This window comes from Carassius carassius, chromosome 1 (genome assembly GCF_963082965.1).
Source record: "Carassius carassius chromosome 1, fCarCar2.1, whole genome shotgun sequence".
NCBI lineage: Eukaryota > Metazoa > Chordata > Actinopteri > Cypriniformes > Cyprinidae > Carassius > Carassius carassius.
In genome coordinates, this window is record NC_081755.1 from 16,601,371 (window position 1) to 16,616,353 (window position 14,983).

Below are 14,983 nucleotides of genomic sequence, written 5' to 3' on the forward strand. Positions count from 1 at the left end.
TCCTACAACTTGTGTGAATGTGTGCGTTTATGTGTTAGATTAGTTTATATGTCTTAGATTTATCTAATAAAGCCTTATTCATATTGAAAAGAGAAGTATCTTGTGTTTTGTGCTTTCAAGTTAATGTCTTAAACTGACGATCTTGTTACTGTGCTAAATGATAGTGTTTTCACTATAGTTTGGATATTAATATTCAGCGCAGATTTGATGTTAAACGGCTCGTTCAGTGAATCGCAGGGCGTCTCAGTGATCAGCCGTGAAACAGTGATTCTGTTCAAATTCCCTTTAAAATCTTAAATGATTCCCTTTGAGCTAAATTGACCTGTTTCCCTTACACTTGTATGTTTGTTAAAGTTTCATAGCACTTTACATAGTGTCCTTGTACCACAATAGTCTCATGTTAACATATTCCGTACCTGAATATTCTTTTATGGTAATCAATAGCATGTCACAGAGGCTGTACATATAAAATAAAGAGGGGTGAAAAATGTAAAGTTTTGGTGACATCAGCTAGTTCAAAAGTTAATTTTTCTATTAGGAAAACTTTGAACAATGAACTGTATACAATAATGTTAAGAAAAAAATATAACACTAATATACAAGATTAATTCCATTAGATTTAAAGAACATTTACACATTCATTGCAGGGTTTTCCCATGTGCTTCTTGTTTTCTCATTTCAATTTCCACCTTATCATTTAAAAGACCAAAAGTCCACACAACTGATGCAGCATGAGTAAATGTTCTCTCCAGGATGTGTAAAAACAGGCATCAACACTGTGGTTCAAACACACCACATGTTTACGTTTGGGAACAAGAATGGCTTCGAGTGAAACAAGGTTATTTCCTGTGGGCTACACTGTGACTCATCAACATATGAGTTTAAATGCAGAGAGGAACTTAAACGTTGATGTTTATACTTGATAAGTCTCATTTAAAAGATTAAGAAATGGGATTTTCATTGTTTAACATTCAGGCCTTTTTGCTGTCTTCTTCCTTTGGGTGTCATTATAGATGTAAGCTGTGCCTTGTGAGTGGCACCTTTAAGAGTTTAGAAAGGGTGTAACAGAGAGACATCTTCTTGTGGTGTTTGCAGTGAGATCATGAAACAATCACACAGCGCCCACCCACTATAACCACAGGTGGGGTCGCTAGGAACTGGCCAGTTCCTCAAACATCAACCTCTGCTGCCTGACACTCACTCTAATCATTCTGAAAAACGATGTTCATTTATGGTTATGGGTTTGTTTAAATCTCTACCCTATACATAAATCATAGTAATAGTCATAGCCCTCCACGTCCGCTGCGTTCTCAAAACTCCTAGTACCTAGAATATCTAAATCAACTGCAGCAGATCCTTTTCCTATTTAGCGCCCAAACTCTGCAATAACCTACCTAACATTGTTTGGGAGGCAGACACACTCTTGCAGTTTAAATCTCGATTAAAGATCCATCTCTTTAACCTGATTTACACATAAGCTAAACATTTCTAATTTTCAAATCAGTTAAAGGATTTTTAGGCTGCATTAATTAGGTAAACCGGAACCGGGAACACTTCCCATAACACTCAATGTACTTGCTACATCATTAGAATGGCATCTACGCTAATATTAGTCTGTTCCTCTCTTATTCTGAGGTCACTGTAGCCACCAGATCCAGTCTGTATCCAGATCAGTGGGTCACTGCAGTCAGCGGACTTAAACTAGATGACCCCAGATCCTGTGTAAAGACCTTGTCTCAGACGGCCACTGTGACAAGACCACAGGAACCAGTTGAGTCCTCTGCACAATCTGACTTTGCTGCAGCCTGGAATTGAACTGCTGGTTTTTCTGGTCAAAAGAGAACTGGCCCCCAACTGAGCCTGGTTTCTCCCAAGTTTTTTTTCCATTCTGTCACCGATGGAGTTTTGGTTCCTTGCCGCTGTCGCCTCTGGCTTGCTTAGTTGAGGACACTTCATTTACAATGATATCGTTGACTTGATTGCACATATACTATTTAAAGGGGTCATATGATGCGATTTAAATTTTTCCTTTCTCTTTGGAGTGTTACAAGCTCTTGGTGCAAAAAGAAGATCTGTTAACGGCTGTAAAACAGCTTATTCAAAAAAGCCCCCACATCTACGCCACTGTGGAAATCTTTGTGTAATGCCACCCAAATATTCACGGAAAGAAAGAAGACGTGGTTTCAGTAAATGTTGAAGCAGCCATTTCAGGGAGATACTGTGTGTATCTAGGCAAAAGCATTTTATTTTGACTTCCGAAAGTAGATGCATTTACGAATCTTTAAGATTACTTAAAACAGAATTTACAAGAGCTACACTGGATAAACAAACCGAAAGCAGAATGAATCCATGCTACTAGTTCGGGCTGCGCAGACTGTTTATCTGCTCAAGCTGGAGCAGGGCGCTGATCTAAGTCACACGACACCGTTATACACAGCGCTGGGAGATACAGTGAAGAAAGCAGTCGAATTCACCACAGAATCAATAACATCTCTGTGAAATCTTGTGAGAATCATTCAAATTCAGCGAAGAATTCAGTTAAAGCTACAGATATCAGAACAAATGCCACTGATGTGGAAACCAGGAAAAACATTGTTCAATAAACACAAATGTCCACCATTGACCATGAATTTTACAGTAAACTACAGGAACAACTTGGGGCAGAAATGGTCTAATGTTTTCGAGTGATTTTAAATGCTTCACACAACTTTTCCCAGCACTTCAATGCTTTAATTATTACCGAATTTGAAAGTTATTTTTAATGTGACGATATTAATTCATCCTTAATAAGTTTCCCTCATGTATAAAACTAAAAGTTTATATTGTAGGAAAGCAAACGCTTATTTAAAAATAAAAGATATTAAACGACTAGTAGATGTATTCATTAAATTATATTTATACATTATGAATGACAGTAATAAAAGTACATTTTATCACATGATATATATTTATTACATCAATGCTTTACAGTTGCTTTGACACAATTTGTATTATTAAAACACTATATAAATAAAGGTGACTTGACTTGACTTAATAGTGATGCTTAGTTGAATGGAACTTTAGATGAATAATTAGAAAAGAATGAATGAGAATAAGTCTCTCACCCATGTATAAGATGCCATCAGAACTGCGACAGGGAGATGCCTGGACCAGCTCAGGAATGGTGAACGGCAGTTTCTGAAACATCCCCAAATATCAGATTTAATATTTGTTACTCCATCCAAAATTACACTTGGAAACTTTTTTCTTCTTGTAAAAGCACCTGAAATGTTTCGCTTCAAAATGACATTTCTCATTTCTAAAGCTACAAAATGAGAATTACAGTATATCCCTTTCCTTAGATTCCACAGAATGAGGAAGTCCTTCTGACATGAAAAGAAGTTAACTCTCACCGTCAAACCCTCATTATTTTTCCCTCCGAGAGTGTACAAACTGCCATCATTGGGGTCTGGGAGGAATGCAGGCCTGTAAAAATAATAAAACAATTTGTTCAGGATTGTCATGTTGCATTACTGATGTTGCTCCGAACCTGCATTCTGTATTTTTTCTCACAGAAAAAACAACAACAAAAAAAAACAGCCAATTCTTTTGTGACAATATACAAGCTAACAAAAACAGCAGCACACAGATCATTATTTTTTTTGTCCTTTAATATGTAGTCTTATGGGTAGGTATTTTTATCTGTGGCTTCATTTAGATGATATCATTATGAAGAATTGTGCTAGCTCAGCATCTTGCACAGTCCCTGTTGTTTCACTTTTCATGCACAAACGCTCAAGTATAAATGAAAGAAGGCTTACTCTGACACATGCGTCGGGACTTGCAAAACAGGATCTGCATTGGGAATGAGAAAGGTGTCAGTTAGTAGTTATAAACTTTATCACAGGCAAATGAAGGGATGAGCAAACATGAAGACAACACAAATCAAACAAAGTACTTTGCATAAAACTAGGATGTAAACTTAATGGATATTAATTCATTCAGTTCTTATCGCTCTCAAGTATCACCTATTAGACCTTCATATAAACAACAATTCAATTTTTGTGTCATTCTAGAATATTAGTAGTCATCAAACCTATGAAATAACAAACAGAAGTATGAGTATTATGCCTGATCACCTGCGTAAACACGCCATAGTTCTGCTGCAGGAGGCATGAGCCTGCAGATGTGGCCACATCAAAAAAGAAATTTAATGTCCGAAATGGAAGACGCATATGACAGTTTGTCTCAGTTGTTGAACTTTTTGTTAATTCAAATATTTTTCACGTTAAGAAGTTTGTTGGAAATGAAAGCAGTTTAAAATTTACACAATTTAGATTTACCATCCATGACAATTGTGTGAGAGCCTTACCACAACGACAGCACACTTGAAATGAAAATTCTGTGATCATTTATTCATTCATGTCAATCAAACAGTTGGTGGTTGCCACTGACTTCCATAGTATGTTTTTTTTCCTACTATGGAAGTCAATGGCAACCACCAACTGTTTGATGACCAGCAATATTCAAAATATCTTCTTTTATGTCCAACATAAGAAACCAACCCATACAGGTTAAGAACAACATGAGGGTGAGTAAATGATGACAGAATTTTCATTTTTGGGTGAACTATCCCTTAAAAAAAACACACACAGAATATCAGGTCAGACAGCAAAGCACAGGCTGCTGTGGGTGTGTTGTACAACGGCCTCTAACGTCCGTTGCAGTCCTGTAGCTACAGCGTGTATGTCTGGCTCAGCCTGTACATCTGGTTTTTGAGAGTCACAGGTGAATGAAATCAACTTGTTGTGGCCGTGTGGATATTGAAAAATAAGGCCAGTGTGGCCAGTTTGCCAACAATGGAAGATTCCATTCAATGCATGTTAATGCACCAGAAGTGGAGGATGCATTAAAATGCATTAAATGGAACCATCCCTCATTCATGTGTTGTTATGGGAGAATGCTCAAGAGAAAATGAGGTGAACAGAAGTCCTTGGCATTGATGACACAGTTTGTGTGCAAATTGGTTACTTATTTTTTTAATATGACCAACAATAGTTATGAAAAATGTTATCATAAGTCTACATGATAACTGTTTCATTTTTATAATTAACACAAATGTATATATTCCATAAGAACCAATCTATATAAGCAAAGTCTTCTAAAGGTAAGATTAGGCAATATACTTGACCAGAAATAGGCATTTTCTTATTTGTTTGCCAGAGTTGTTTATTTGCCAACTTGAACAACTGTTGGCAACCTGACATGAAGTTTTCAAGCACTTTCCTTTGGCCATTCACTTTGTTTTATGTAGGCCCACCTGCTTAAACATTTTTGGACTCAGCCCTGGTTCAAGGATCTAGTAAGCAAATGGATTCAAACAATCAGTCCAAAAATACACACTGCACTAACGTAGAGAAATCCAAGCTGATCACATCAGAGATGGCAGAGAAAATAGTGACTCATGTCCAGTTTCCAGTCAGTGTATTATTTCAGTGTGTTTAGCTTTAAAACACAAATCTCTCATATTCTCTGATCGTTTGGAATGACATGGGGGCGAGTGATTTAATGACAAAATTTTCTTTTTGAGGCAGAGTATCCCTTTAAAGCAGAATATCTATATTTATTTTAATAAGGCACTAAAATCCTTGCCTTAATTTATTTAATAAATAATTTTTTTTTCTTCAAATAAAACAATCCTAGACACTTTTCAGTTTAAATTTGAATGTCTCTATTTCTTGTTCCTGTACTACTATGGGTTTTGAGTACTATGAAGAATTGTTTAAGTTTTTAGTGTAGAACAAAGAGTTCTTGAAGCTTATAAAATCACAAAGTGATTCACAGTTCATTCATTTCCTATATTGCCACACCAATTTCTGACAATCTAAAACATATGCAAACAAGTAGCTTTGCCATAATTACAGAAAAAATACCAGAAGCAGTATCTTAGCCTGTATGAACTAAATAATTAAATAAGTTGAGAACCACTGTAACAATATTACACACCAGCAAACAATAGTGCTGGTATTCACTTTCACAGGCTCACTGGGCGTCCACTGTTTTCATTGTAGTTTGCACTGTGCTAGGAGTATTTTGATACACAACTGGCTGGTCTTCAAAGCAGCACATATACATACCTTCTTTTAAAGTCCATTTGATTGTTCCGGATCTCTTGCTGACGGCGTGAAGGTTCCCGTCCAGTGTGGAAACAAAAAGCAGACTCTCTGGGACAGATACCGTACTGCTGCCACAAAAGCCCTGCAAACACATAGCTTTACTGGGGAGATGTTCTCTATCTTGCTCACGCACTGATGCAAGATTTTGAGACAAAATAATTGTACAAATTATGAGATTTGTAAGGTTTTACAGATTGTTTGAGATTATTATTAATATCTTGCTAGAAAAATATTTGAAATGCAAATGTTTATATATTGCATTTATTACTAGTAACAGATGTAACAATATACTGATCTCATGATACAATACTCTAAAGATACTTTAAACCAGTGGTGTTTGTCTAATTTTTTTTTTTTTGCCAAATAACATTCTGGTAATTATATTATATTATAATTATATTATATTAAGCCCTGGCAATATAATGGTATATATATATATATATATATATATATATATATATATATATATATATTGGTATTTATATACCAAAAATAAACACTGTGTGGTTGAAAACATAATTCTGCTGAATTCATTTTAAAAGGAAGTACTAAAACCTGCTGTCTTTTACATGAAATCTTTTAATATACCACTTTTTTATATTTTTTTTACATTTATTTTTAGAACAGTGTTCTAATCTCTTTTCCATCACACTGCTATTATGTGAATCTATATGCATTTGACACATATGGCTACTTATTTTACTAAGAAACAATGGGAAGAATCCAGAGGAAGAAGTCCGTACTTGTGTATTTGGTGCGGTTTAATTAACACCACAGCCAAAACATACAAAAAAATTTAACAAGCTGTTTGAAATATTTAAATGGGTCATATGATGCGATTTAAACTTTTTCTTTCTCTTAGGAGTTTTTCAAGCTCTTGGTGCGAAAAGAAGATCTGTAAAGTTGCAAAAGTCTCGAATTCAAAGATATATTCTTTATAAAAGTTAAGACTTGTCCATGGCCTCCTAAAATGGCTCATTATGTCACGCAGAACTGGTGTCAGAAACGAAAAGTTGTGCTGCTTCTTGATTTCCATAAGCTCCACCCACTTCCATAACAAAGAGTGATTTTGCATTTCATTCTGCTCGTCCATCTCTTTACATACTGTTGGTCTGAATCGAAAAATGGAGAAAATCACCAGACCATGTCTGAAATATAAACCTGAACTCTAGACAGACTGCTGTTCAGCCACATTAATTCACAGCACTTTTCTTAAAGACACCCAACCCTGCTCACCAAGAGAAACTAGTCTGACTCTAGTTTGGGTGAAGGTTCATTCAACAAAGAGACTTTGTTAAAATAAAGACACAATATGTATTTTTCTTGATCACATGCTGAAGTGATAATCCGTTTTGTTTTTGCAGGTTTAGCTGTTTTAATCTGACAGTTAACGCCATTGAGTCAGTGCAAACATTACACACCTGTGAGATCTCACACGGCCTCACATGGACCAAATCACTATCAAAATGTAGCTGCACGCTCTTGGTTTCAGGAGAGAACAGAAAACATCCAGAACATCTGCTGGGACCACAGCTGCGGCACTGTCACCACGCTCATATCAACACACTGCAAATGCTCAAGGGGCCTAAAAGATTGATTTAGGTATATGTTGTGCTCCAACTGAACAAACACCCCCAAGCTTTATTCTGCAGGGTCATTCATGTTTGTGTGATGCTGTTACGAACATATGGGTTAATGGTTTGCTAATTTTTTTGTCCTACTTATTTAAAATAAACAAATAAATACAAATGCATGTCAGACATACATGGAATTGATAACATTTTTTCCAAGAATAAATATTTAGGCTACACAGGGTGATACAACTCATGAGAAAATCCTCTTTAAAAGAACACTGACATTGTCATTTTATTATTATTCCTTAGATGAGTTTTATTTTAACAAAACTGCGTCACTGATTTTTTGTAAACCTTTTTCTGACAAAATCTTATACAACTAACAACGTATGTGGCGCTATTGTATACAAGTATTCAAGGTTAAAGAAAATACTGTTTAAGTTCATTTTTACACCCAATTGTAAATAATTGCAATCTTTAGCTGATAATTGTTTATGTTATTCAAATCATGATATCATGTGAGGTATTTTAGTTTTTCAACTAAACTTGAATACATTTTTCGTTACCATAGACACTCTTAAATTCCACTGACCCATAAAAATATTGTCACAGTAAGTACCAAAATGTTACATGATGATTATGTCAAGAGCTTTTTTCCCTTTCCAAAACATGAACACTATTTTAAGAATAGAGACTGTAATGAGACTGTTTCATACTTGGTTTATTTTTTGATCCATTGAAGAGGACTTAACTGTGAAGGCACTGAAACTCTAACTAAGCCTAATTTAAAATTATGGCATAACAAAAGTTAACTACAGGCACTCATTTATTTAATGAATAGTAAAATGATCAAAAAAAGCAGCTGTTAAAACTTAAAACTTAAAAACGAGGTAGACATTGCATCAGTCTGTTGCACAATACACACTCTAGCTAGCTAGTGTAGTACAAAACATTTCCGGCAAAGATTAGGAGTCTTATTACGTTCAGCTCCCCTCATGTCATTTTTTCCACAGATGTATAAACTAGTGCCTGATGCTGGAAGCTTTATAAAACATGTGATTAGTGGGTCCACCCTATCTTAGACTTCCACATCCTCATTCTCCTACTGCATACCAGAAAAGGGAAATATGAGAAACTATTTTAATAGACAACTGCAATGTGCAACCATTACAGACTACTGCCATACTGCTAGACATAGCTTGAATGCTCTGCAATTAAAACTTTTATTTAAGGAAGGCTAGGTCCAGATCAAAGTCTCACACACAAAATCATTGTTTATTCACTGAGCCATAGATATTCATGAGATGTAACCTGATCATAAGGTACAAAACTCTATAACATAAAAGCACATTCACACCTTTTGGTAACATAGGCCTACAAAAAAACGTATTTATGGACATTAGGGTTAGGACACTATAGTTGCAACAACTAAATAACTGACAACGTGTCATGACTGATTATTCTGTAACATTTGCCATCATCAGTGACAATAAAAACTGTGGATATAATATATGATTATTATGTTTTATCTTAAATATTATAAGATTGCTGGGATATATAATGTTGTCTCTGTCCCTTGAGGACTTTTAGCACTAATTGTTTTGTTCTTTCCCTTAGGCCATCCTTAAAAATATTTTGGTTTGCAGTAACAGTAATTAAAAAAAAAAAAAAGGGTCGGTAGGTCGGTCTATTTTTTTTTTTTTCAAGTTTCAATGTAAAAAAAAAAAAAAGTAAATTTTTGTGATGGTGATGACGTCGGTATGAATTTAAACAAATTAGCATATCGTGACGTCACTGACTGGGTCTTCAACCCGTGCCTTCAGTCGCATCATTGCAAACCTCATTTTGATGCAGGCTATATAGACCACAAACAAATTTAAATCTTTGTCAAAAACATGTTTATTGCATGAATTTCAGGTGAGAAAAAAAATGAGGTACTGTTATACTTGCATCCACCGCTACGTATCAATGCAACCTACAAATGAGAGAACGTTTACTATGCTTTCCTGGGTTGTCACTTTTGTGAAAAAAATCCTGTTTGATTTGAGTGACGAGTGTTCATTGAATCGATTGTAAAAGTGCAACATTTTCGAAAAACAATAAGCAGAGTGGACTGCCATAATGCAAAACATTTACTGCGCGCTTCAACATGGCTGTGTTTACGATTAAGTTTCAACAACAACAAAAAAAATCGCATAGGCGATTTTCTTAGGCTATCAAAAAAAATATTTTTTCGAATATTCGTCGAATTTAAAATAAAAATCCACATTCGAATGCGAATATGAATCTTAGGTGTGCATTAAGGAAGCTGCCTTATGAGCCCCGGTACGTGTTCCATTCCATCTCGCCGCGCGCACAGCTGTGTCTACACAACTTTCAAAGGCGGACGAGCTCGACACGCAGTATCTGCTTTCTCATCTTTCACCTCGTGTACGCGCATGAGATGATGACAATATATGTGTCATTGCATTATAAGGTTATGTTAGCCTATTCAGTTGAAGCCACTTAAAAAAAAAAATCAATGTTGAGAAGATCTTGTTTACATCAAAACTGAAACCAAGCCGTTCACACAGAACGCATATTTCGCGCATCTCATGTTTTTAAATGAAAAAAGTATCCTGTGTGACTGGTTTTCCGCCCTTTTTATTTATTTAACAATGCATGCATACATGATGCTGTTTTGTTTATAGTTCTTTAAGGAACTTAATTAATAATAATTGGTTCATAAACATTATTTTAAATATTATGTTTTTTTCACAGTCATGTATTCTAATGCTTTGAATAAACAGCGCATCGAGCAAAATGTTACTGCATATCTTGAGCCTCAGAAGAGAAGCAAAAAGCTTTTCTTCACCCTTACTGAAATTATGCATTTAAAATTCTAATACAATTCGAATTTTGATCATATTTAAGTAAAATAATTCGAATTTAGTGTTTTCAGCTATTTTGACAGCCCTAGGCGATTCAAGCCCGAGACTACCGAATAGAATACCAGCTGAATTCACATTTCTGTTGTAAAAAGAGAAACATTGTGCAGAAGTATTATTTGCTGTTATGCGTGTTTGTCCGAAGCTGCAGTTGCTGTGTGACGCCTGTTCAAAAAAAAAAAAAAACCTGGACGTGCTCAGAGAAAAGGTCGTTAAAATCATTTTCTTATTTTCGTTTTTGAAACTTGTGTTGGTTGATTCGTGCAATAGATTTTCGAACATAAAGTGACAGTCGACACGGTCACGGTTTTAGACTAGAGATGAGAAGGGATGGGAAAAGATCTGGGCACAGTTTTTCCAGAACTTTGTGCCAAGTTAAAGCGGTGTCGAGCTGTTTTAATGAATTTTTTTAGATGTATTATGGTGCCCGAACCCGTATGACTTTGAACAGTGACCGCAAATATTTAGTTTACTGCAGCCGCAGCCATCATTACCAAGCGCAAACCGTTGACTCTGACAGTGAGTGAGAGTATGAGACGAAGCGAACGCACAGGCCACAGTGTGACATCCGTGTAAACACAGATGACATCAAGGGTTTTTTTTTTATTAAAGAAGATAGCCTTCATTTGTACGTAGGCCAAGGCAATTTATATATTTACAATACTTGCTTAAATATAATTAATAGTATTTTATTGCGTTTGTATTAGTTGTTTGAAGAGTAAAAAAAATAATTGGTCGGTCTTAACGCAAATTTACAATCGGCAAGTCAGTCGGACTAAAAGCAAAAAAAATAAAATAAATTTAGTCGGTGCTAAATTGACAGGGTCGGTCGGGTTACGGCAAACAAGAATATTTTTAAGGATGGCCTTAAATTAAAATTAAAAATCATTTAGCAGACACTTTTATCCAAAGCGACTTACAGTGCATTCAGGCTATCAATTTTTACCTATCATGTGTTCCCGGGGAATCGAACCCCCAACCTTGCGCTTGTTAACACAATGCTCTACCACTTGAGCTACAGGAACACAATTAAATTAAATTAATTGCATCTATTAAAATTATTCACATTTGCAAGTCACTATAGATAAATGCGTCTATGCAATTATTTATTTTTTTATTTATGTTGGCACATTTTTGAAGAACAACTGGTAAAAAAAAAGTTTAATAACTTGCTCTTTCAGTTTAATGCTATACATATGTTTATTTCTGGACAGTCTTTCACTTCAGACATCAGAGAATCACAACAAACAAACAAAAAAACATACACATATGGCACTTAATATTTTTTTTTCTGTTCAGCGACATTATGTCAGTAACACAGAGCTGGGTGCCCTCCGCTATGGCCTACCATGGCTCTCCACACAAGTTGCTTACATACACCTGTGATAAGAGATGAACATAGCCCTCTACACACACTGAACCGAGTCTGGCAGTGGCCAGCGGCCATCGGCCATGTGCTCTCTACCAGAGGTCTGTTGCAATCATGAGTCATTCACTTCCTCTGTGTTACAAGTCCAGACAGATATAAGAGCAATATGGAGCATTAATAAGTCAACAGACTTTATTCAAGGTACATGCGTTTTTGTCAGCTGAACAACTGCCATGTTGTTAAACAAAAGTACAGTCCATTAAAGTGAATCTATTCCACACAGCCTCATTTTCACTTACTGTCAAAAATGTAATATTGCACTACCCTGACTAAAATCTATAAAGAGGAAAACGTGTTAAGAAATTCTTTATGGTTTCTCACTTATGGGATATGTGAGTAGATATGATAATGATAATGTAGGCCATATAGAAGATGACATGTATTTATATTCTGTACTCCTGGAGTATCTTGATCAAAGGTGCAACAGTAAAACTTCATAAATCAACTCTGCTAGGGAGTGAAACTTCCACTTTCATTTACCAAATCTGTATCAACTACTCTACAGCATCTTGCATCGGATGTCTGTGGATCTTATAAAAAGTTATCAGATTGAGGTGAAGCATCACTACACCAGGTCTGTGACTAGGTTACACTGCTGTAAATCTAGGCTGATATTTATTTATTTATACTTATATATAATAAGTATGTTTTGCAAAGGGTTTGTCTTGAAAGGTTTATACTGGCTGAGATGTAACATTAATCCTGTTCTTGACACTGTAGACAGGGATGCACAAGTTAATTGAAAAAAAAAATGACACTACACTACAGAAGAGTACAGAAAAGTTCAGCAAATGATCTATCACATCTAACAGGGCAATGGAGACGTAACTTTAAGACAACTCTGACACTATTGATCATACACTGATCAGAGCTTAAGGATCACATATGCTGTATTTTGTTATTTTTGCATCTCTGAAAAGTCTTTGTCCATACACTCAGATCAGATGGCAGGTCAAGACAGATCAGCTTCATATCTACAATTTAATGCCACCCAAACTAGACTGATAGCAAAAAGATGATACAGGGCCACGCGTCAAAATGACTAGAGATCAAGGAGACGATAATCGATCAGCAGTGTTTGGAGTCATCACAAGGCTCCTTTGACTCCAGGATAAATGTGGTAACCTGCAGTGCGTTGTAATGATCAGAGATCAGAAGCAGGATAATCGATCAGTAACTCACCATCAAGCTGCTGTGACTCCAGCACATGATCGCAGTTATAATCCACACCAGAGCCCTGCTGCACACTCCCCACGCCATCATACACACATATAAACACGCGGACCTGTGAATACACGCCAGATACGTTCTCCCAACGGTGGTTTACAGTCTCATTGTACTGTGTACTACTAAAGAGACAGGCTCAATGCGTTTATCAGCGCTCTTCCGCTATTGCTCCTGCGCATGCGCACAACACGCTGGAGGCGGGGCTGACAAAGACGTCACTTCATCTAGGAAAGGAAACTTAAATTTATTTATTAAACCTTCAAATAACAAACTGACATTGTCATCTTTCCATTGTTAAACCCATTAACAATAAATCCATGCAGCATATAATAAATTCAATGATAATAAAATATAATAAATTAAAGTTAAAATAATATCTAAAGCAAAATACAACACAAAATAAAATAAATTTTATAAGGTCAATCTGTGTATGCTGCCAGAAGTTTAGGGATTTTTAAGGCATTCTTCGTTTTAAAAGTGCTCCTATTGTGGGTACTGAAAGGTTTATATTTTGGTTTTGGGAGTCCCTAACAACAGGTTGACAAGGTATGCAAGGTCAAAAAACACTTTCATTCTCTATTAATATGCATTTATTTTTTACCTTACTCGCTTGTTTTTACGTTCCAAAAGCGGCATCTAGTGGCAAAGAATTAATTAGCATTTTCATTCAGACCAACGTGAAAAGACTAACAAGTGGATGGGCAATATGCTAATGTTTCATGGTGAAGTTCAAAAATCCATAATTTAAATAAATAATTAAAAAAAATGCCTTAAAACAAGAAGAAACTTGAACAAATCTACATTTGTGTAATATAAAACTTGGCTACAATAAACATATTACAATAGCCCAGAAAATCAATCTCTTTGTTTTGCAGAAAGACACAAAATTGAACAATGTAATAGCCAAATGCAGGCATTACCCTTTCTTTTTCAGCCACTCATACATTCTGTCCCAAAAAAAATTAAGTAATTCATTTGTTTATTTATTTTATAAAATTTGTGTCAGAATTTACAAGAAGCCTAATGTACTGGTAATAATAAATAAGTACAGTTCTAAATTACATATGAAGGTGTCAATATAGCCTTTTGCTATTAGACTTTCTTTTTGTTCTTGACTACACTTTTTGGCATGTTTTTCAAGATAAATAAACTCTGCTTTAAATTGTTTTAATTGATTTTTAAAATAAAAGTTTTAAAATGCTTGTGTATTTTATTGATAAATACAGATAAAAAAAATCCCCAGCTGCATATTTTTTAAAGCATCTCAGTATCAGTCTTATTTTTATTGCAAGAGCAGGTACGCAGGTACTTGCAGATATTTTGCTGTATGAAAAATGATGCTGCTTTAAGTTTCAAACTGGTAGTTATTTGTTATCATATTATTTTACTTTATTATCATAATCATAAACATGCTGTTTTTTTTTAGCACAAATAGGTTTACCATTTTTGGTAAATTCAAATACTGTTATTCTTCTAGTTGTTTATCTATGGATGCTCTTGAATTAGGAATCAAAGAACATAGCTTAACTTCCATATCGAAGGTAGATACTGATGCATTAACAATTAGTCATTTAATATAATAATAATAATAATCATCATAATAATATTTCTTTAGTCATTTGATGTTTCAAAATAAAGACAATGCATCAAGAAATCATTTATGGGGTGGGA

The 14,983-nt window shown here is 35.2% G+C and overlaps 1 protein-coding gene across 1 annotated transcript in view; it reads right to left on the reverse strand.

Annotated features, from left to right (window-relative positions):
* Positions 1–13,482, reverse strand: part of LOC132140385 (serine/threonine-protein kinase/endoribonuclease IRE1-like) — a 32,230-nt gene extending 18,748 nt beyond the window's left edge. Inside the window, exons 1-5 of the mRNA XM_059549176.1 lie at positions 13,268–13,482; positions 6,117–6,237; positions 3,801–3,834; positions 3,393–3,465; positions 3,105–3,177 (exon numbers count right to left, since the gene is read on the reverse strand). Of these exons, the coding sequence (XP_059405159.1) occupies positions 3,105–3,177; positions 3,393–3,465; positions 3,801–3,834; positions 6,117–6,237; positions 13,268–13,348 (382 nt within the window). The 5' untranslated portion in view covers positions 13,349–13,482. The remainder of the gene's footprint in view (positions 1–3,104; positions 3,178–3,392; positions 3,466–3,800; positions 3,835–6,116; positions 6,238–13,267) is intronic.
* Between the last annotated feature and the right edge of the window lie 1,501 nt (positions 13,483–14,983).